General features: G+C 42.0%; 1 protein-coding gene across 11 annotated transcripts in view; it reads right to left on the minus strand.

The window, feature by feature from the left end:
- Positions 1-20,978, minus strand: part of TUBGCP5 (tubulin gamma complex component 5) — a 47,562-nt gene extending 26,584 nt beyond the window's left edge. Inside the window, exons 1-12 of one of the 11 annotated variants that reach the window (XM_063597034.1) lie at positions 20,721-20,958; positions 18,420-18,473; positions 18,217-18,325; positions 14,044-14,140; positions 13,261-13,340; positions 12,204-12,339; positions 8,526-8,640; positions 7,451-7,540; positions 6,070-6,163; positions 5,276-5,522; positions 3,290-3,492; positions 550-665 (exon numbers count right to left, since the gene is read on the minus strand). In XM_063597034.1, coding sequence (XP_063453104.1) covers positions 550-665; positions 3,290-3,492; positions 5,276-5,522; positions 6,070-6,163; positions 7,451-7,540; positions 8,526-8,640; positions 12,204-12,339; positions 13,261-13,340; positions 14,044-14,140; positions 18,217-18,325; positions 18,420-18,473; positions 20,721-20,866 — 1,487 coding nt within the window. In that variant the 5' untranslated portion in view covers positions 20,867-20,958. Of the gene's footprint in view, positions 1-549; positions 666-3,289; positions 3,493-5,275; positions 5,523-6,069; positions 6,164-7,450; positions 7,541-8,525; positions 8,644-12,203; positions 12,340-13,260; positions 13,341-14,043; positions 14,141-18,216; positions 18,326-18,419; positions 18,474-20,304; positions 20,612-20,720 lie in introns of those variants that run through there. The other 10 variants (XM_003805940.5, XM_008976950.3, XM_008976957.4 and 7 more) reach the window with 10 other exon arrangements.
- Between the last annotated feature and the right edge of the window lie 1,039 nt (positions 20,979-22,017).

The raw sequence follows: 22,017 nt of genomic DNA on the forward strand, positions 1-22,017 counted from the left end.
AAATTGGGCTAAAAGAGTACAAATAGCTCTACATTGTTTATATGATTCTATTCAGAAAAATCAATTAACTGAAGGGAAATTGTCATAAATGGATTAAGATTTTCCTTGTTTTGTAAAATATACTAAGGTAAAAGAAATCAGTAGATAATTCAGAGAAATAAATATATTAGAGGCATACTCTGTAATATTTCTGTATCTCTTTACTGATAATTTACAATGGAAATAGCTGAAACCATATGATATCATCTAAACTCATTTTATGGGAAGCAGTGTGTACTAGCTAGCCGTAAATATACTACCATCCAAAAATATAATTTGCTTAAGAAAAGTTGTGGACTGACAAAACTTGGACAAAGATATTTCTAATCAGCTGGTATTACTGATGCCTTCCGTAAAAATGAAATAGAACTTGCCTATGATGACGACAAGTTCTGTGATGTGAACTGTGCTTTCTCAGTACTGTTTGAAACTAACGAAAGCATTTGATTTTCATGGGGAGGAAACTGGTGATGCCAGCCCCCAGTGACCTTGTGCTCTGCTGCAGCTCACCTCTGGATGATGAACTCCCTGGCGCCATCCCACAGGTGCCCGTGCACGATCCACTCGTCCACCGTCTGCAGGTAAGGCCGCACCGTTTCCACCCAGAGAGAGAAAAGGAGGGAGACCTGAGGCAGAGAGTGTGCACGGTCAGCTCTCAGGGTTCCCTGGTCACTAGGATAAAAGGAGGTTTAAACATTTCTGAAATGCCTTTAAAAAAGTGATCGGATTTCTACGTTGTTTGGGGCACAAAGAAATTAAAAATCCAAAAACATACACTACAAAATCCTTATGAAAAACTCACCTAAATGCCGGGCGTGGTGGCTCACGCCTGTGATCCCAGCACTTTGGGAGACCGAGGTGGGCGGATCACCTGAGGTAAGAAATTGAGACCATCCTGGCCAACATGGTGAAACCCCCTCTCTACTAAAAATACAAAAATTAGCTGGGCATGGTGACACGCGCCTGTAGTCCTGGCTACTTGGGAGGCTGAGGGAGGAGAATTGCTTGAATCTGGCAGGTGGAGGCTGCAATGAGCCAAGATCGTGCCACTACACTCCAGCCTGGCAACAGAGTGACACTGTCTCAAAACAAAAAGAAAAAAAAAAGAAAAAAGAAAAACTCACCTAAATATGGGATGATCATATTGTTTGTAGTCCAGACTGGGAAACTTGAGAGTGAAAGTGACACAGAGGCAGCAGGTGTATCCTGAGATAGCCCAGGCAAGCGAACAAGGTTTCCCTATCTAAATCCTATTACTAGCAAAGCATCCATTAAGAATGAGGAAATTGGCTGGGCATGGTGGCTCACACCTGTAACCCCAGCACTTTGGGAGGCTGAGGTGGGCAGATCACAAGGTCAGGAGTTTGAGACCAGCCTGGCCAATATGGTGAAACTCCATCTCTATTAAAAAAAAATACAGCTGGGTGTGGTGGCTCATGCCTGTAATCCCAGCACTTTGGAAGGCCGAGGTGGGCGGATCAGGAGGTCAGGAGCTCGAGACCAGCCTGGCCAACACGGTGAAACCCTATCTCTATAAAAAATACAAAAATTAGATGGGCATGGTGGTGGGCGCCTGTAATCCCAGGTACTCAGGAGGCTAAGGCAGGAGAATAGTTTGAACCCAGGAGGCGGAGGTTGCAGTGAGCCAAGATCACGACACTGCACTCCAGCCTGGGCGACAGGGCGAGACTCCATCTCAAACAAAAAACAAAAAAAACCCCCAAAAAATTAGCCGGGCATGGTGATGTGCGCCTGTAGTCCCAGCTACTCAGGGGGCTGAGGCAGAAGAATCGCTTGAACCTGGGAGGTGGAGGTTGCAGTGAGCCAAGATCGTTCGACTGCACTCCAGCCTGGCAACAGAGCAAGACTACGTCTCAAAAAAAAAAAAAAAGAAAAAAAGAAATATGGTATTAAATTGGTGTGAAAAAAAGTTATACCAACAAACTAGAAAATACACCTAATGTACATACCCAAATAAGACTGTAGCATTCTAAATTACAGCCTCTAGTTAGATTTTTATTTTTAAATCTATATATTGTTTGAGACAGGGTCTTGCTCTGTTACCCAAGCTGGAGTGCAGTGGCACAAACATGGCTCACTGCAGCCTTGACCTTCCACACTCAAGCCATCTTCCTGCCTTAGCCTCTCGAGTACCTGGGACCATAGGCATGTGCCTCCAGAGCTGGCTACCTTTTTTGAGACAGAGTCTTGCTCTATTGCCCAGGCTGGAGTGTAGTGGTGTGATCTCGGCTCACTGCATCCTCCCGGGTTCAAGCGATTCTCCTGCCTCAGCCTCCTGAGTAGCTGGGATGACAGGTGTTCGCCACCACACTAGGCTAATGTTTGTATTTTTAGTAGAGACGGGGTTTCACCATGTTAGCCAGGCTGGTCTCGAATTCCTGGTGTCAGCACACCTGGCTACTTTAAAAATTTTTTGTAGAGACAGGGTCTCAGTATGTTGCCCAGGCTGGTCTCAAATTCCTGGGCTCAAGTGATCCTCTCACCTCAGACTCATATGTAGCTGGGACTACAGGCGTGAGCCACTATGCATGGCCTAGATTTGTATTTTTTAAAATACAATATAAAATATATAACATAAAATTTATCATCCTAACTGTATATTTTAGAAAATTTTAATTTAACTAATTTTTTAAAGACAGAGTCTTACTATGTTGCCTAGGCAAGTCTCAAACTCCTGGGCTCAATCAATCCTCCTGCCTCGGCCTCCCAAAGTGTTGGGATTACAGGCACGAGCCACTGTGCCTGACCCTCACCATTTTTAAGTTCAGAGGTTTTAAGTACATTCATATCGTTGTGACAAATCTCCAGAACTTTTTCATGTTATAAAACTGAAACTCTGTACCCATTAAACAACAGCTCCCCATTCCCCAGCCCTTGGTAACCAGCATTCCACTTTGTTTCTGTGGATGTGTCTACTTCAGCTATCTCATGTCATGTTAGTTACATGTTAGTGTTTATGTAAGAAAGCGTTATTGTAAATATCTATACACATCAGGTAGGTACTTCTCACAGCTTGCCTTGTCCTTGCCTCATCCTTCTGAGGATCTTGGCAATTAGAGCTGAAAAGCCAGTTTCCTACAGCCTTAAATTTGGAAGTTAATTTAAAAACTCTGAACTGTCTGACGAGTCATCATTCAAGTATCACTTAACAAAGAACTACCATCAGCTGTCTATCACTCCTCTGCTGTGCAGCATGGAGTCACACACTTTAGGCAGAAGTCTCACTTACGGTTTGCTCAGAGGCTTCTCCAACATTGTCATATTCAAGAATGGCCTTGTACAGGGTGTTAAGCAGGTGAGAGGCCCGGACGACATTTCGAGTATCAGGTGGAACTTCTGCTACTCCAGTACTAAACACTTTGTGCAGAACCTTGAGCTGAGACAATCGAGGTGCCAACTTGTCCACCACTATTGCAAGAGTTATTGTAGTATCTGCAAATATCAATAAATCGAACTCAACAGCAAGGAAAAATATATGCATCTAAAATGTGACATAAATGCTGGCAAATCATCAGGCTTATGGACAGGCAGGGCAAAATGGAGGACGGTGGATTTTAATCTCACACCACAAGGACCTAATTTCCCTAAGGAAGAACTCCTGCAAGTCACAGAGAAAAAGACAACTCAGCAGAAAAATAATGTATAAAGGAACTGACAGTTCATAAAAAAGGAATGATGAGTGATTCTAAAACATACAGAAAGTCACTTGACCTTACTTATAATAAAAGAATGCAAATTAAAATTACACTAGGTAAAACAAAACACCTCCCAATGGGCTAATGTTACAGAGAGGGGTGAGGGAGGCTGTGCCTACAAAGGGCTGCACAAGCAAGCTCCTGGGAGGCAATGGCACAGCTGTGATCTGAACATGGAAGTGGCTATGTGGAGCTAGACATGTGATAAACTATACATGAAGATACCACATCCACCCCTGTTCAAAGCAAGTTCCTGCGACACTGGTGAAACCATGTCAGGTCTGCAGTTTGGCTAATGTGCTGTGTCAATGTCTGTTTCCCAGTTTTGACCATGTACTGTCACTATGTAAGGTTTTACCACTGGGGGAAGCAAGGTCATGGGAACACAGGGCCTCTCTGTACTGTTTTTTGTGGTAGTTCAAAATGAAATTTAAGGGGAAAAAAGCTACATGGGTTACCATTTTACAGCTGTCATACTGGTGAAGACCAAAACGTCTGGTAACACACAGATGGCAAGAAGTGTGAGGAAACAGGTATTCATCTACATGGCTCACAACAGTAAAAATGTATTTACCTATACCTCCCCATAAAGTGGCAAAACTTAGGAAAATCACACATGACCCAGCAATTTCATATATAAGAACCTACCCCACATGGTCAGATGCAGTATAATCCCAGCTTACGCCTGTAATCCCAGCATTTTGGGAGGCCAAGGTGGTCAACATGGTGAAAGCCTGTCTCTATTGAAAATACAAAAATTAGCTGGGGATGGTGGCAGGTGCCTGTAATCAGTTACTCGGGAGGCTGAGGCATGAAAATCACTTGAACCCAGGAGGCGGAGCTTGCAGTGAGCAGAGATTGCGCCACTGCACTCCAGCCTAGGTAACAGAGCGACACTCCGTCTCAAATGAAAAAAAAAAAGAACCTACCCTACAGATAACTCACTGCCTGTGTACGATAATGGATATGTAGAAGTGATTACCACTGCAGCACTACTGGCAATAGCAAAAGCCTGGGAACAACCTAAATCCATTAAGGAGACTGGGCTATGATACGACCATATGATGAAACACTCAATTTGTAAAAAGGAAAACAGAAGCTCTTCATATATGTATGGTATTATCCTCAAAATTTAAACTAGAAAAATTTGAAGAGAGCAGTGTAATGACTGCTAGGTATGCGTATATGTATATGTACTGCTCATGTATGTTGAAACTCTTTCTGGAAGGATGCGTAAGAAGCCAAGGACCTGGCTGTCTCTGGAGAGGAGAACTGACTGGCTGGGGTACTGGTGCAGGAAGAATAATTTAGATTTTTCATTCTAAATCTTCTGTAGTTTTTTGATTTTTAGAGATATGAATGGCTTAAAAATATAAATTTAAAATAATTTTAAAAATGAAGCATTCACGAGAACTACCTATTTGCTAGGCAACTTTCAAATCTTATATAATGAAAACTCTAAATGGCATTCAAATTATGAGTTACGTGTAGTATGAGTAAAGATGAAGAACATTTAATACCATTATTGATGATGCACTTCTCAATTTCTGCAAGTTCCTCTTTGAAACTAATGAAATATTTGTACAGGGCCCACATGAAAGCCTGGTAGGTTCTAAAGGGAGCTTCAGTTGACTTCTTAGGAACAGACCCACTTCCAGGCAGCATGCTCTCAGAACTGTGTCCCATGACTTCATCAATGAACTCCTGCAGTCGAAACACAACCTGGCCATATGCTGCTATTTGTTCCAGCACAGATCGTAAACAGCTCTACAACAGAAGCAAACTGCAATTATTCAAAGGTGGTCTTCTGTAAACATTCAAATTCATTTCCCTCTCGCTGTAAAATACTTCTTTTGCAATTGTTTTAAACAGTATGTTTAGTAGAAGACAAAGTAGTAATATGATTAATATTTATAATTTTATACACAAAGGAAAAAGTGAACAATAATTTCAACAGACTAGAGAATTATGGCTTATATTTTTAAAAACATACATAATTACATAAATGTACTTAAAGCAAAACAAAATTACAGTATATAACTTTCACAATACAGAATGACAAATAAAAAGCAGAAAATGCAAATTGAAATTAAATATGTTCCAAACAATATTAAGGAATCCTCTAAGTACTATAAAGATGCACAACTCAGTTTTTCTTTTTGGATATTAAATATTTTTAAGTTAGCTTTTTTTTGCATGTGAGGAAGCAAGAACGAGTTCAATAGCAATTTTAATATTGTAAAATGTTCTAAAATTATATTACTAGTTTACATAAATCCTATTTCTTAAATTACCATAAATACAAATAACTTACATGTGTTAAATGAGTTACTATAATATTGTTTCTCACAGTTACCTTCCCATCTATCAACTGAAATATAAAGAGCTTTTTCACTCCTGAAAGTAACCTGAAATGAGATTAAAAAAAGACGAGTGTACTTTAAGTCTAGAAAAATATTCATGACAGTATGCCCAGGACATTTTTTTTTTTTTTGACAGGGACTCACTTTGTCACCCACCCAGGCTGGAGTGCAGCAGCATGATCACAGCTCACTGGAGCCACAACCTCCTGGGTTCAAGTGATTCTGCAGCCTCAGCCTCTCCAGCAGCTGGGACTACAGGTGCATGTCACCATGCCTGGCTAATTTTTGCATTTTTTGTAGATATGGGGTTTCACCATGTTGCCCAGGCTGGTCTCGAACTCCTGAGCTCAAGTGATCCACCTGCCTTGGCCTCCCACAGCGCTGGGATTACAGGTGTGAGCCACCATGCCCCACCTCAGGAAATTTTTATTAAATATTCAGAATTAGGGGCAAAAAGGTCAGATAATAAGAAAATGGAAGACATCAATCTTTTCATCTGATTACCCTAAGACTCAAGATATTTCAACATCATCTTAGAGAAGTCCAAAACATGTTGTCAAAGCATCTCCCCCATATACTTGACGACCCAAAGAGATCTTCCTATTTCTAAGAATGTGAGCATGTCAATATCATACTTTATGGTGAGAGCACCAGGACTTGGAATTTCAGTAGTAACAGCACCATGTGCCGCATTAGATTCCTGGCTTCCAGGTACAAGCACAGGCCCTCATTGATATACTCCACCTATTAAGAATAGTCAGTAGCTGCCGGCACGGTGGCTCACGCCTGTAATCCCAGCACTTTGGGAGGCCAAGGTGGGCGGATCATGAGGTCAGGAGATCTAGACCATCCTGGCTAACATGGTGAAACCCGTCTCTACTAAAAAAGTAAAAATTAGCCGGGTGTGGTGGTGGGTTCCTGTAGTCCCAGCTACTCGGGAGGCTGAGGCAGGAGAATGGCATGAACCCGGGAGGTGAAGCTTGCAGTGAGCTGAGATAGAGCTACTGCACTCCAGCCTGGGCAAGAGAGTGAGACTCCGTCTCAAAAAAAAAAAAAAAAAAAAAAAGTCAGTAGCAAATCTTGCTTTGAACTCAGGTGTTAAAGAAGAGATGGGCTAACCTAAGTAAATCATATGCTAAATTATTTAAAATGAAAATGAAGTATATATCAAACTCTCTCAATCTCCACAGTCAAATCTGGTCCGAACTTCACACCTAATGAACCTTTTCTAATTTGCATGTGAAAATGCTTGAAAAGTTTCCTTTAATAAAAGTTTTTGCTTCTCAGTAATCAAGTCTCATAAAGACTATTAATTAAATAAATATTTCTTACCATAGGGTTTCCCGAATAACCTGAGTCTCAGTAACCAAAACCCTGTCATCTGGAACATACAATGGATCACTGCTGTACAAGTGTTGGTCCCTATGAGACAGCAAACATAAATGTCAATAGAAAGGTTTCTAAGTAAGTAAATAACTTATCTCAAAGAATATTTGCAATTTAGTGCTAACTTAAGTAGCAATCAACTAACAAGTATACATAATAAATGGCTTAAATGCCCCCTATATTTTCATGTCAATCAGAATACTCTGAGAAACACTTTCAGAACAATTACAATTGTTACGTTTATTGCTGATTTAGGCAAATGTTTACAACTATGTAATGTTGTTTTCTGGAAAACAAGATGTGTATTTTTGCAGTAAGTATACCAAAACAGAAATCAAATAATGCCCTAATATATACCAATCCATTTACATTGAAATTAACAACAAAAAATGGAAACAGAGACTATAATTAAATAATACTATAATTTAATGATTTTCAATAACAAATAATTAAAAACTATTCAACTAAAATTTTCAACACCAGCCAGGTGTGCTGGCTCACGCCTGTAATTCCAGCACTTTGGGAGGCCGAGGCAGGTGGATCACTTGAGGACAGGAGTTCAACACCAGCCTGGCCAACATGGTAAAACCCCATCTCCGCTAAAAATATAAAAATTAGCTGGGCATGGTGGCGTGCACCTATAATCCCAGCTACTTGGGAGGCTGAAGGACGACAATTGCTGGAACCCGGGAGGCAGATGTTACAGTGAGCCATGATTACGCCACTGCACTCCAGCCAGGGTGACAGAGTGAGACTTTGTCTCCCCCTGCAAAAAAAAGTAAAATAAAATAAAAAATAAAAAATTAGTTGAGTGAGGTCAAGACTGCAGTGAGCTGAGATCTCACCACTGCACTGCAGTCTGGGCAACGAGAGTGAGAATCTGTCTCCAAAAAAAAAAGAATTGTCAAAACAAAAACAAGTTTAAATTTCAGGGAAGAACTTAAGTCACAAATCAAAGCCCAATGTTTAAACATCAAAGTTTCTTCTATCATCACATTAAATGAAAACTTTAGCTTCTTACCAGACAGCAGCTAAATTAGAGTGCAAATGTAAACTATGAGGAAACTGGGAGGGCCTGGCTGTCCAGTACTGATGGACCACATGATGTTCCAGCCAGCTTCGGTCATCTGGCTCATCTGCTTGAAAGAAATGTAATCAGTTTGAGTTAACAACAACAAAATACTGGGTCACAATGCCTGGACTTACAGCTCCATTCAAACGTATAGTTGAAAACGGCTTTTTAAAAATAAAAGCTACCTAACATTTATGTATATATGATTATTTTAAACCACATATATCTGCTGGGTTCTATGGCTCACACATATAATCCCAGCCCTTTGGGAAGCCAGGGCGGGATGACCACTTGAATCCAGGAGTTCAAGACCAGCCTGGGCAACAAAGTATGACCCCCATCTCCACGAAAAATACAAAAAAATTAGCCAGGGATGGTGGCATGTGCTTGTTCTCAGGAGGCTGACACGAGAGGGGACTGGTTGAGCCAAGAGGTTGAGGCTGCAGTGAGCTGAGATCATGCCACTACGCTCCAGCCTGGGTGACACAGTGAGACCCTATCTCAAAAAACAAAGTAAAATAAAATAAAACCACACATATAGAAACACATACTAAATTTAATTAAATGTAACTGACTAGAAAGTAAAAAAAAAAAAATTGCCACATACATAAAAAGATATAAATGGTATGTGTTAATTGTCCAATAACCATTAAGGAAACTGAAACGGTAACTGAAGACCTTCCCAACCACTCTCAAAGTCTCGGGACTGGTGCTAAATTTTGAAGGATTAGATAACCTCTATCTTATACAAGTTGTTTGAAAAAGCAGAAAAAGAGAAAGCCACCTAACATTTTATGAGGCTAATATAACAGTGATGCTTTAAACTAGACAAAGACAGGATACATGTAATTCATCAAAGAATAAAGTGAAAAATCCTACATTAAAAAAGAGCTAACCTGCTGGGCTTGGTGGCTCACACCTGCAATCCCAGCCTGGGCTGGTCTCAAACATAGTGACACCTCATCTCTACAAAAAAGTAACAAAGATAGCTGGGTGTGGTGGCATGCACTGGAAGTCCCAGCTTCTTAGGAGGCTGAGGTGGGAGGATACTTTGAGCCCAGGAGGTTGAGGCTGGAGTGAGCTGTGATCACGCTACTGCACTCCAGCCTGGGTGACAGAGCAGGACCCGGTCTTAAAAAAAAAAAAAAAGCAAATCCAAAATTGAATCCGATCTAAAAATGTACTAAAAAATAACATGATCAAGCAAGTTTAGGTGAAGAATTCAAGGATAATTCAACATCAGAAAATCTATCGATGCATTATTAGGATAAAAGAGAAAAGTTATGAGATTATCTCACGGATAAATAGTAGCATTTAATAAAAATTCACCATTTATTCATGATTAAAGACTTCTAGAAAAAAAAAGTAATAGAAGGAAATTGTCTTAATTTGATAAAGGCCACATACCCTGAACTGATACCAAACAACCATCACACTTAACAGAGGAGTTTCAGGTATAACCCCCCTTAGGATGAGACCTAGTCATCCAGGAAGCCCACTCCCATGAGCTGTTGCTTCTGCTACAGACTAGAGGGTTGGGCTGCTGGGCCAGAAAAGAGATTTGATCATGTCACAGAGAAGATACAGGCATAAGAACTAGCAAGAAGAATAAAACCATCAATATTCGCAGATGATACTAATCATCTATATAAGAAACCAAATGAATCAACAAACTATTATGAGAATTCAGTAAAAATGCTGCATATAAGGACAACTTACAGAAAGCAGTATTATTTCTTCTACATCAGGAATAAACAAAAGAGGCAACATTCACAAAAATAAAAACTATAACATATGTAGAAATTAACAAATGAACACTCGAGATGTTTAAAAAAAATTTCCAAACTCTAGTAAAAAAGATAAAAAATTACGATAAATGTAGCTATTATTATGTTAAGGCAATCAAGCCTCCCCAAATTAGAACTATAAGTTCTCTGCAATCCCAATAAAAACTCCAGCTGGATTTTTTTTTAAATTTTTTTTGAGATAAAGTTTTGCTGTTGTTGCCCAGGCTGGAGTGCAATGGTGTGATCTTGGCTCTCTGCAATCTCTACCTGCTGGGTTCAAGCGATTCTCCTGCTTCAGACTCCCAAGTAGCTGGGATTACAGGCATGCGCCACTATGCCCAGCTAATTTTGTATTTTTAGTAGACGTGGGGTTTCACCATGTTGATCAGGCTGGTCTTGAACTCCTGACCTCAAGTGATACACCCAGCTCAGCCTCCCAAAGTGCTGGGATTACAGGCGTAAGCCACTGCACCTGGCCTTTTTTTTCTTTAAAGTTTACCATCCTGCTTCTAAAATGTCTATAGAAGAATAAAAGTTCACAAATAGCTAAGCCAATTTTGAAAAAGAGCAGTGATTCACATCTGTAATCCCCGCACTTTGGGAGGCAGAGACGGGTGGATGAGTTGAGGTCAGGAATTTGAGACCAGCCTGGCCAACATGGTGAAACCCTGTCTCTACTAAAAATACAAAAATTAGCTGAGTGTGGTACACGCCTGTAACCCCAGCTACTTGGGAAGCTGAGGCAGGAGAATTGTTTGAACCTGGGAGATGGAGTTTGCAGTGAGGTGAGATCATGCTACTGTACCATAGCCTGGGCGACAGAGTGAGACTCCGTCTCAAATAAAAGGGGTGGGGGGGAAGAGCAAAGTGGGCTGGGCATGGTGGCTCACATCTGTAATCCCAGCACTTTGGGAGGCAGAGGCGGAGTAATTGCTTGAGTCTAGGAGTTTGAGACTAGCCTGGGCAACATGGTGAAACCCTGTGTCTACAAAAAATACAAAAATTAACTGGGTATGGTGGCACTCACCTGTAGTTCCAGCTACTCAGGAGGCTGAGGTGGGAGGATCGCTTGAGGCCAGGAGGCAGAGGTTGCAGTGAGCTAAGATTGTGCCACTGCACTCTAGCCTGGGAAACAGAGTGAGACCCTTGTCTCCAAAAAAAAAAGAGAAGGAGCCAAGTGATTTTCCTGCCTCAGCCTCCCAAGTAGCTGAAAGGAAACTTGCCATCTATGTATTAAGACATAATACTACAAAGCCACACAAATAAAAAAGTCTGTCTGTTTCTGGGTCACACTGACACCAAGTGCACAGATTAGAAAGTCCGGAATAAATGCAGCTGTCCCTCAGTATCCAATGGGGATTGGTTGCAGGAATGCTGCAGACACCAAAATCTGCAGGTGCTCAAGTCCCTGATATAAAATGGCATAGTATTTGCATATAACCTATGCATACCCTCCCTTATACTTTTTTATTTTTTTTTTTTTGAGACAGGGTCTCGCTCTGTTGCCAGAGCTGGAGTGCAGTGGCACAATCTTAGCAAAATCAGTCCTTCTCCAATTAAAAAAAAAAAAAAAAAGGAAGCATTTACAGCTGAGAAAGTTCTCAGAAGTATAGGAAAAAAATTACAAAATTACACTCTACATGTATGAATTCAACATTAATTCTATAGTACTACTACTTAAGCATCATAGAAAACATTACTAATGGTTTTAAAAATTGGTTTTATAAGGATGGTAGAGCTTAGCCAATACCTTGATTACATGGAACTGATCTCAAAGTTTGCCTTTCCTTCTAGGGAATTTGTCTATTAGAAAATGCCAGCACCTCGTAACACATAATACCTTTCCAACTGATACAAGGATCCAGTTTTCTGTTTTGATCTTGTTCTTCTAACGGTGTCCTGTCTACCTGAATTCCAGAGTCCTCTCTGCTTAAGGGCTGTTGATCATTTTCCTCTTCACTTTCTTCAGACCAATTCTGATTTAAAAAAGAGATACACTTTAGCTTTACAGAGTATAACACTTAAAGCTATTTACATTAAAAGACTAAGAAAACTTTGAAGCAAAAACTTTGAAGCAACATGGAACAGAAAAACAAATTTTTTTTTCCTAAATCTCTTGGAAGTGCCTATTATAGGAATGGAAATATGATTACTACTTTTTCTTTTTTTCTATAATGTTGAAATAATAAGGAATGGAATTATTTTTTGTGGCAAAAAGTCCCAAGATCACAGGTCCTTAAGGGATACTTGTACTCACCCCTTTTAACTTCTTTTTTTTTTTTTTTGAGACAGAGTCTCTCGCTTTGTCATCCAGGTTGGAGTGCAATAGCACGATCTCAGCTCATTGCAACCTCCACCTCCTGTGTTCAAGAGATTCTCGTGCCTGAGCCTCCTGAGTAGCTGGGATTACAGGCGTGTACCACCACACCCAGCTACTTTTTTGTATTCTTAGTTGACGGGGTTTCACTATGTTGCCCAGGCTGCTCTCGAACTCCTGGCCTCAAGTGATCCGCCTACCTCAGCCTCCCACAATGCTGGGACTACAGGTGTGAGCCACCAAGCCCAGACAACTTTTTTAGAGTTTATTTTTTAAAAATAGACACAAGATCTCGCTATGTTGCCCAGGCTGGTCTCAAATTCCTAGGCTCAAGCAATCCTCCTGCCTCTCGAAAGTGCTGAGATTACAGATGTGAGCCACCATGCCCGGCCCCTTTTAACTTCTTACCACTAATGATTTGGTGCGAAATCCTAATCAGGCTTCCATAATAAATGACTCTAGCTTAGTGAAGAGTGTTCCTGTTTTAGCTAAGTTGACCTAGGGTGGAAAGACCCATGAAAATCATCTATACCACCTGGAGTGTATTTCAATTTTCAATAGCAAAACTACTACCACTTACTGGTGTGTCCATGTATGGACCAATGTCCATTTCTTCACCTTCCATCAAGTATTTTCCCCAGTCGAAATCATCTTTCTTTTCTAAAATGTAACAGAAGAACTTCATCGGCTTTATTATACCTATCTTTGAAAAAAAACCTCAAAACTAAGGAAAAAAGACTAACAAGACTCAAAATAAAATACTCAGGAAATAAAAATTTAAAAATATTGAAACATTTAATAGATTGATATTCTAAAACATTTTACATTTTAATTAACTCATTCTCAAAGGTGAGTGTTCTCTTTCTACAGCTGAAGGTAGTTTGTAAAGTTAGAACGAATACAGTCATCCCTCAATATCTGAGGGGAATTGGTTCCAGGAGGTACACCACCCTCCGCAATGCTCAAGGCTGACAGAAAATGATGTAGTATGTGCACATAACCTAAATACATCCTGCTGTATACTTTAAATAATCTCTAGATTACTTATAATACCTAATATCATGTAAATGCTATGTAAATAGTTTTTTTAAAAATTGTATTATTTTAGACTGTTGTATTATTATTTATTTATTTTGAATATTTTTGATCTGTAGTTGATTGAATCTGTGGGTCTGGAACCTGAGAATATAGAGGGCTGACAGCATTTTAAATAAAATTTTACAATTGTGATAGCATCTAAAGCAATAGAAATACTTTAGTTTCACAAATTTTTAGAAGTTTCAATAAAACTCAGTGTTTAGTAACTAAGTAATCAAACAATTTCTCTTTTACTTCTCATATGTTAAGGCATCTAGTAACATACCCACTTCTTTATTTCTTGGTGTCTCCACATAACTGCTGTTTGAAGGAGAGTCTGACAGACACAGAAGAAGTGACAGTATGGAATAATGTGCATCTGTCTTTAAAACAAAAAAAAGAACATAAATCTCTGAGGTTGGGAAATGCTTTCTACACCAGATTGAGTAAAGATAACTCCATGACAGTTATGTCCCCAATTTTTTTCCTGGTTTGAGAAAACATGAGTTATACCTAAATAATCCTTAACCTTCAAACTTCTTCATAGCTCAAATGCATACACATAAGGAACCTCAAAGCCAGCTGAAATCTGAGTTCTATATTTCTAACAAGTATAAGATCTGAGTGGATGACAGCTTTTTATTTCTAAAACGAAGGAAATGTCTTTAGAGTATAACATTATGGTTAAAAATTATTCTCCTGTGGCAATATGTATCATGAAGCTTAAACATGCCTGATAGTTTAACTAAGATGTATATTTTATTTAACCAGTCCCCTATTAATGAAATTTAGATTTTTTTCCCAATCTTTTGCTATCACAAACTTATGTTGTTTCATATTTTTTCCCCCTGAGATGGATTTTCGCTCTGTCGCCCAGGCTGGAGTGCAACAGTGCAATCTCAGCTCACCGCAACCTCCGCCTCCCCTGGTTCAAGCGATTCTCCTGTCTCAGCCTCCCGAGTAGCTGGGATTACAGGTACGCGCCACCACGCCCGGGTAACTTTTGTATTTTTAGTAGAGATGGGGTTTCACCATGTTGGCCAGGATGGTCTCGAACTCCTGACCTCGTGATCTGCCCACCTTGGCCTCCCAAAGTACTGGGATTACAGGCATGGGCCACTACACTTGGCTGTTGTTTCACAATTATAAGAGTTTATCTGTATAATAAATTCCTAAAAAGTGAAACGCTAAGTCAAAGAGTGTTTGCATTTGGAATTTTGAGAAATAATGTCAAAATATATTCCATACAGGTAATACAAATATACATACGCATAGAATTACCTGTTTCCCACACCTTTTATTAATCAGATCGGTGAAAAACATTATCTCAGTGTTGCTTTAATTTGCATTTATCTTATCTTATGAAATGGTAGGCACTTTTCCATAAGCTTAAAATTACTGATTTTCCTTTATTGGGTATTACTCTCCTCTGTTCAAGTTTCTATTTGATTGCCAGTCTTTTCTTATTTATATGATTGATTTTTAAATTGGGATATTAGCTGTGTGGGAACGCATTAACTCAGCAAGCCTGAATTGCCAAAGCCTTCAGCATCCCCCAAAAGGGCTTATTTTCATGAATAAGCCTTGGCCAGCTTGTGGTAACTGAGCTCTTGAAATATCTGAACTGGCAAATGTGTTCTGTATGCTCAGATCTTGAACCATGTTGTACTAGTCTGTTTAGATAGTTTGCGCAAACAGTGTGACTGAAGGTGAACACCTGCTTTCCTTTGAAGGCTCTGGAACTTCAGTAATTGTGGTCAGTCACACAGGTCCTATGCCTAAGAGATAAGCCCCCAATAAAAGCCCCAGAGTCCTGGGCTCAGGTGTCCAGGTAGACAACACTGGCCACCTGACAGTATGTCAGAAGAGACAGAGCAAGCATCCAAACCAGACTCAAATATGGCAGGGATGTTGGAATTATCAGACCGGGAATTGAAAACAACTATGATTAATATGCTAAGAGTGCTAATGAAAAATGTGGATAACAAGGAAGAACAGATCAGAAATATAAGTGGTGAGATGGAAACTCTAAGAAAGAATCGAAGTGTTCCAAATGAAAAATAAAGTGTCAGAAATGAAGAATGCTTTTGATGGGCTCACCCAGTAGACTGGCATGAGCTTGAAAATATATCAACAGAGCAGGCCGGGGTGGCTCACGCCTGTAATCCCAGCACTTTTGGAACCAAGGTGGGCAGATCACTTGAGGTCAGGAGTTCGAGACTACCCTGGCCAACATGGCGAAACCTCGTCTCTACTAAAAATACAAAAATTAGCCGGGCGTGGTGGTGTACGCTTGTAATCCCAGTTACTTGGGAGGCTGAGGCTGCAGTGAGCTGAGATTGCACCATTGCATTCCAGCCTTGGCAACAGAGCAAGATTCCGTCTCAAAAAACAAACAAACAAACAAACAAGACATTGAAAACAGGAAACAATAATAAAAACGGCAAAACCAAAAACTGATTCGCTGAAGATCAATAACATTAATAAATCTCTAGACATACTAACCACAAAAAAAGAGAGAGTATACATACATTACTAAAATCAGAAAATAAAGAGGGGTCATCACTACTGATCCCACAGACATTAAAAGGATAATAAAGAAGCTCGGCATGGTGGCTCATGCCTGTAATCCCAGCACTTTGGGAGGCCAAGGCAGGGGGATTGCTTGAGGTCAAAAGTTCGGGACCAGCCTGGCCAACATGGTGAAACCCTGTCTCTACTAAAAATACAAAAAATTAGCTGGGCATGGTGGTGGGCACCTGTAATCCCAGCTACTCAGGAGGCTGAGGCAGGAGAATCACTTGAATCTGGGAAGTGGGGGTTGCAATGAGTCAAGACTGCACCACTGCACTCCAAGCCTGGGCGACAAAGTGACACTCAGTCTTAAAAAAAAAAAAAAAAAAGAAAAAAAGTGTGAAGTTATTGCTACACCACACAACACAACAATCCCCAACCGTTTTGGCACCAGGGACTGGTTTTGTGGAAGACAATTTTTCCATGGACTGTTGGGTGGGGGTTGGTTTCAGGATGAAACTGTTCCACCTCAGATCATTAGGCATTAGATTGTCATAAGGAGCATGCAACCCAGATCCCTCAAATGTGCAGTTCACAATGGGTTTTGCTCTCCTATGAGAATCTAATGCCACCGCTGATCTGACAGGAGGTGGAGCTCAGGCAGTCATCCTCACTCACCCCACTGCACCTCCTGCCATGCAGCCCGGTTCCTAGCAGGCACATATTGGTACTCGTCCACCATGTGGGGGTTGGGGACCTCTGCCATAACAAACACATCCAAGATGCCACATAGCAAGAGAAAAGGATAACCAATCCCACCTTGTGTAAGTGGGTGGGGGCTGTGGACAGAGAGGGGATAGTGAAGCAGACAAGACTGCACAGCCTTACTGATTCCCTCAACAAACATGCACTGTCCACTGTGCTCTAGGTGTCCGGGAACAAATCACAGAGCCCTATGCCTGTAAAATGTGCATTTTAAAGGGGGAGACAAGAAAGGAACTATAAAGAATTGAAAAACATAGCATGTGTGGAGACAGTGCCTGAGTTTAGTATTAAAACGTGAGTTTCCTCAGGCAGGAGAAAGGGAAAGAACTATGTAGGCACAAGATGTGTCACAGCAGAGCTAGGGAATGTGGTCCCACTGTGTTCAGGGAACCCACAGCTGTTTCCATATGCTTGCCATCCTTGGTTTGACCTCTAGGGGGCTACAGACTCAGCAGCTAAGGTCAGCCATGTGGGCTCTGCTTGCTTATGTGACCCACCCCCAGTAAAAATGCTGGTCACCAAGGCTCAGCCGAGTGGCCCTGGGGGGAGTGGAGGGTAATACTTTGCACATGTTGTCATATACTGTTACTGAGAGAATTAACTGCATCCCCAGGTGACTCCACTGGGAAGGAACATTTGGACATGCGTGCCTAGCTTCTCCTAGACTTTGCTCTAAGCACCTTTTCCCTTTGGTGATTTTAATCTGTATCCTTTCACTGTAATAAACTATTAACAGTGAGGATAACAGCTTTTGTTTTTTTAAGTTCTGTGAATCCTTTGAGCAAATCATTATGCCAAAAGGTGGTCTTGGGGAATCCCGCAAACAATATGAAAGTATACCAGGCATCTAGTAAGCATCTACAGACAGTCACTGCCAAGTGCTGAGAAACCATTTGAAAGTTTTGAGATATCCAAACAATGCTACTATTTGTATCAATCTCTGATCTCTCTTTCCTTAGTAGGACTGAGGTGAAAAAATGATTAAAAACAAGCTCTTTCTTTCATCACAAACTGAGGCTTATCTGGTTTGATGGCAATATTTAAGTAAATTTCCAAGAGATCCTGTTAGCCAGTAGATAATACTAAAATAGAATGTTTAAACAGTAACTGAAACAAATTGACGATAATCAGATAGGAAACAGTAAAATACACAATGGAGATCTCATAATTGAAGGCATACCTTTATTTCCTTTATACTGGGAAGTGGTGCATTTAGAAATTCCTCCGTTAATCTCTTCCAACTAGCAGCTTTGCTAAGATCAGAATGAATGACAAATTTTTCATAAATTCTAAAATATAAAAAAAAGATTATAAAGCTATCTTAAAAAGATCTATAAGAAAATACATATATTTCTGGATGTGTATATATACACACTGACTTACCCTTCGATTGTTTTTTCTATTTTGTGGCTGTTGACATCCAAGAAACGATGAAATCTATTAAAGACAAAATGCAATTCTTATGCCAACTCTGTCACACAGGTAAGTGAACTCATCTCATGGCCCTCCACATCCCCCATATGCTCTGTACTCAGCTACACATTTCCAGAATGGAGTGTACCTTGTCCTCCGTTACCTCCACCATCAGGCAGGCAAATAATCACTGTGTCCGAGACTGTGCAAGCATCCTTTCTCCAGCACACAGGTGCTTCCTGACCCTCCCAACCTTGTCCTCTGGCTCCTCTGTCTTCCCATAAGCCCCTGTATCTAAGTCCAGCTGAACACATTCTACATCAGGTGGTCCCAACCTTTTTATGCCATAGTGAGGCCCGGTGAAGCCTAAGGACCCCTTCTCTGAATAACATTTTTAAAGCCAAAAAATAAATACAAAGGAATCCCATTATACTGAGATACAGTTGTCAAATATTTAAAGAAGCTTAAGATATGGCAAGAAATGTTATTTATGAAAGTATTAAATAACAAGATTTAGCAGTAGGTCCAATTAACTACCATTAAAGTAACAGTAAACAACATTTACAAATATCTACAACTCTGATGTGAAAACAGTATGCGATTTCTACTGGTGATAAAGTCATAGGTAGGCTAATACTGCTATGGTTTGCTGCCTTCATTCATAATAGAAGGAGATGCTACTTTTCAGTTAGAGAAAAGTGAGCTTGCTCACTGCAAGCTCCGCCTCCTGGGTTCACGCCATTCTCCTGCCTCAGCCTCCCGAGTAGCTGGGACTACAGGCGCCCGCCACCACGCCCGGCTAATTTTTTGTACTTTTAGTAGAGACCGGGTTTCACCGTGTTAGCCAGGATAGTCTCGATCTCCTGACCTCGTGATCCACCCACCTCGGCCTCCTGAAGTGCTGGGATTACAGGCGTGAGCCACCGCGCCCAGTCCACAATTTTCAAGAATGTAAACATGAACTATTCATTTTTCTGATGGTTTAAAGCATCATAAAATTACAGCACAGCCTATGCAACTAATGTATATGTACATAGCATAGCCTATGCAAAAAATGTTTTCCATTTTTTAGTATCAAAGCGAGCAATCTGTACTTAAATAAAATTACACTACTGAAAAACACATGATTCTAGGCCAGTAAATGGGTGAATGGAACACCACTTTACCTATTATAATTTAGTTCCTGAAATCTGTGAATGAAAATAGTAACCTCCAACGTCTCTCCCAGCTCTAAAATGATGACAATCTGCCTACTGTCATTTAGAAATATTAGTAGAAAAATAACTTGGATTTCAGCATTTAAGTTTCTGTATTGTATAACCTATTTCACACATTGTTTATTTTTATAAGTTACATTTAAGAATTCAGTTTATTACTTCAGAAACTTGGCATGGTTTAAAAGAATCTGAAAGCCCCGTATTCCTATTATAAGCCAACTAGACACTTTATGGCTATGATCATTAAGGTAACTAAGATTACGGATTTTGAAAAACTGTTCATTATTCAAGAAGATTTTTACTGAAATTAAACAGGTAGAATATTAACATTAACATTCTTTTAGTAATGATTTCATTATGGATAATGATTCTAAAAGTATTAATTTACATCTCCCATAAAGAAAAATAGGAGATCTCACTTTACGTAAATATCTAAATTCTGTAAGTCTTTAAAAATTAGTTACAAGAGAAACTGCATTAGAAATTGTATTAGGTTACTTAGCGTGCTACGTGCCAGGAGCTGTGCAGAGATGCAGCATTCTAGCTGGAGTGGAAGTGGAGGAGACAGTAATGACAGGTTAAATCAGTGTCATGACACGCGTTTTGGAAAAAGGAGAGCAGGGTGAGAGAGATCTTACACTGGGCAGACCAGGGAGCAGGAGTCAGTGAGAATACAATCTCTTTAATTTAAAAAAAAAAAAAATTATAAAGATGGAGTTGCTACGTTGCCCAAGCTGGCCTGGAGTCCCGCCTGGGCCTCCCAGAGCGCTGGGGTTGCAGGCGCGCGCGCCGGCCGGCAAGAAACCCAGTTCACGCTTTCCCCGTGACCATCAGGACGCGTCCTGGGTAACACGCCGTGGGGTGCGCAGGGCACCGCGACGAGAGCGCTGGCCGGCGGGGAGCAGGCGGCGGCAGGGCCTGCGAAGGCTCCCTGAGGCCGCGCCCGCCTCCGCCCCATGCCCTGCCCCAGCGCGCCCCGACCCCGGGCTGCGCCGGACCCACGCGCGGGCTCCGGGCTGTGGCCGGGAACCCGCCCGCGCGCCGTGCCCCACACCTGAAGTTGGACCAGGCGAAGTTTAGGGCGAGCTGGAAGTTGGGGTCTGCCTCGTCCTGGAGGCCGGCGACACCCCGGACGAGCTCCCGCACGTCGCGCTCCTGCTGCGCGTCCACCCGACTCCACGGTGGCCCGTGCCGCGCCATGTTCCGCGCTCCTGCAGCGCGCGTCTAACGAATTGGTGCTTGTCGCGCGAGAGTTCGGGCTCCTGCCGCAGTCGCCTCCGGAGCTGGCGGCTTTCTCGCGAGAGTTCGCGCTCCCGTGCCGGGCGACTTGCAAGCTGGCCGCTATTCTCGCGACAGTTCGAGCTCCCGCTGTGGAGGGTACTGCCTGGCGCTGTCCCGTGGTGGGGAATGGAGTGCGCATTTTCTGGTTGCCCGACGGTACGTTTTCTACTGTACTCAGAGTTAGCTGGTGTCATCGTGAATCAGATACATTAGGGTGTCTGGCCGACCTCGGTGACAGTCAATGATTTTGAGAGCAGCCCATTAGTTACCCGGTCAGCAAATGCATTGGGACCCGCCTTTCCAGGAACCCTGAACTGCTTAGCTGCTGAACCCTCCCGGCCCTGCAGCTTCTTCCTCCAGTGATGGTCCCTGCGGATCTCCGTGCCCCATCCACACAACACAATCACGCTACACACATCCATGCTACACAACCAGCATCAGCGAAGCAGCTGTCCCGACCCGCTAGCAGTCCCTGCTGGCCCTTGCCTCGCCTGTTCCTCAGGGGCGGCTTGGGGGACTTCATAACCCCACCTGGCCAGAGGTGCTGGGGGGGGGGGAACTTCATAAATGTCACCTGGCCAGAGGTGGTGGGGGAGATTTCATAACCCCACCTGGCCAGAGGTGCTGGGGGGACTTCATAACCACACCTGGCCAGAGGTGCCGGGAGGACTTCATAACCACACCTGGCCAGAGGTGCTGGGGGGACATCATAACCTCACCTGGCCAGAGGTGCTGGGGGGTATCATAATCCCACCTGGCCAGAGGTGCTGTGGGGCCATCATAACCCCACCTGGCCGGAGGTGCTGGGGGGCGGGGGGAACTTCATAACCCCACCTGGCCAGAGGTGCTGGGGGTGACTTCATAAATGTCACCTGGCCAGAGGTGCTGGGGGGGACTTCATAACCACACCTGGCCAGAGGTGCTGAGGGGTATCATAATCCCACCTGTCCAGAGATGCTGGGGGGACATCATAACCCCACCTGGCCAGAGGTGCTGTGGGGCCATCATAACCCCAGCTGGCCGGAGGTGCTCGGGGGCGGGGGGAGCTTCATAACCCGACCTGGCCAGAG

This window comes from Pan paniscus, chromosome 16, assembly GCF_029289425.2.
Source record: "Pan paniscus chromosome 16, NHGRI_mPanPan1-v2.0_pri, whole genome shotgun sequence".
Lineage (NCBI taxonomy): Eukaryota > Metazoa > Chordata > Mammalia > Primates > Hominidae > Pan > Pan paniscus.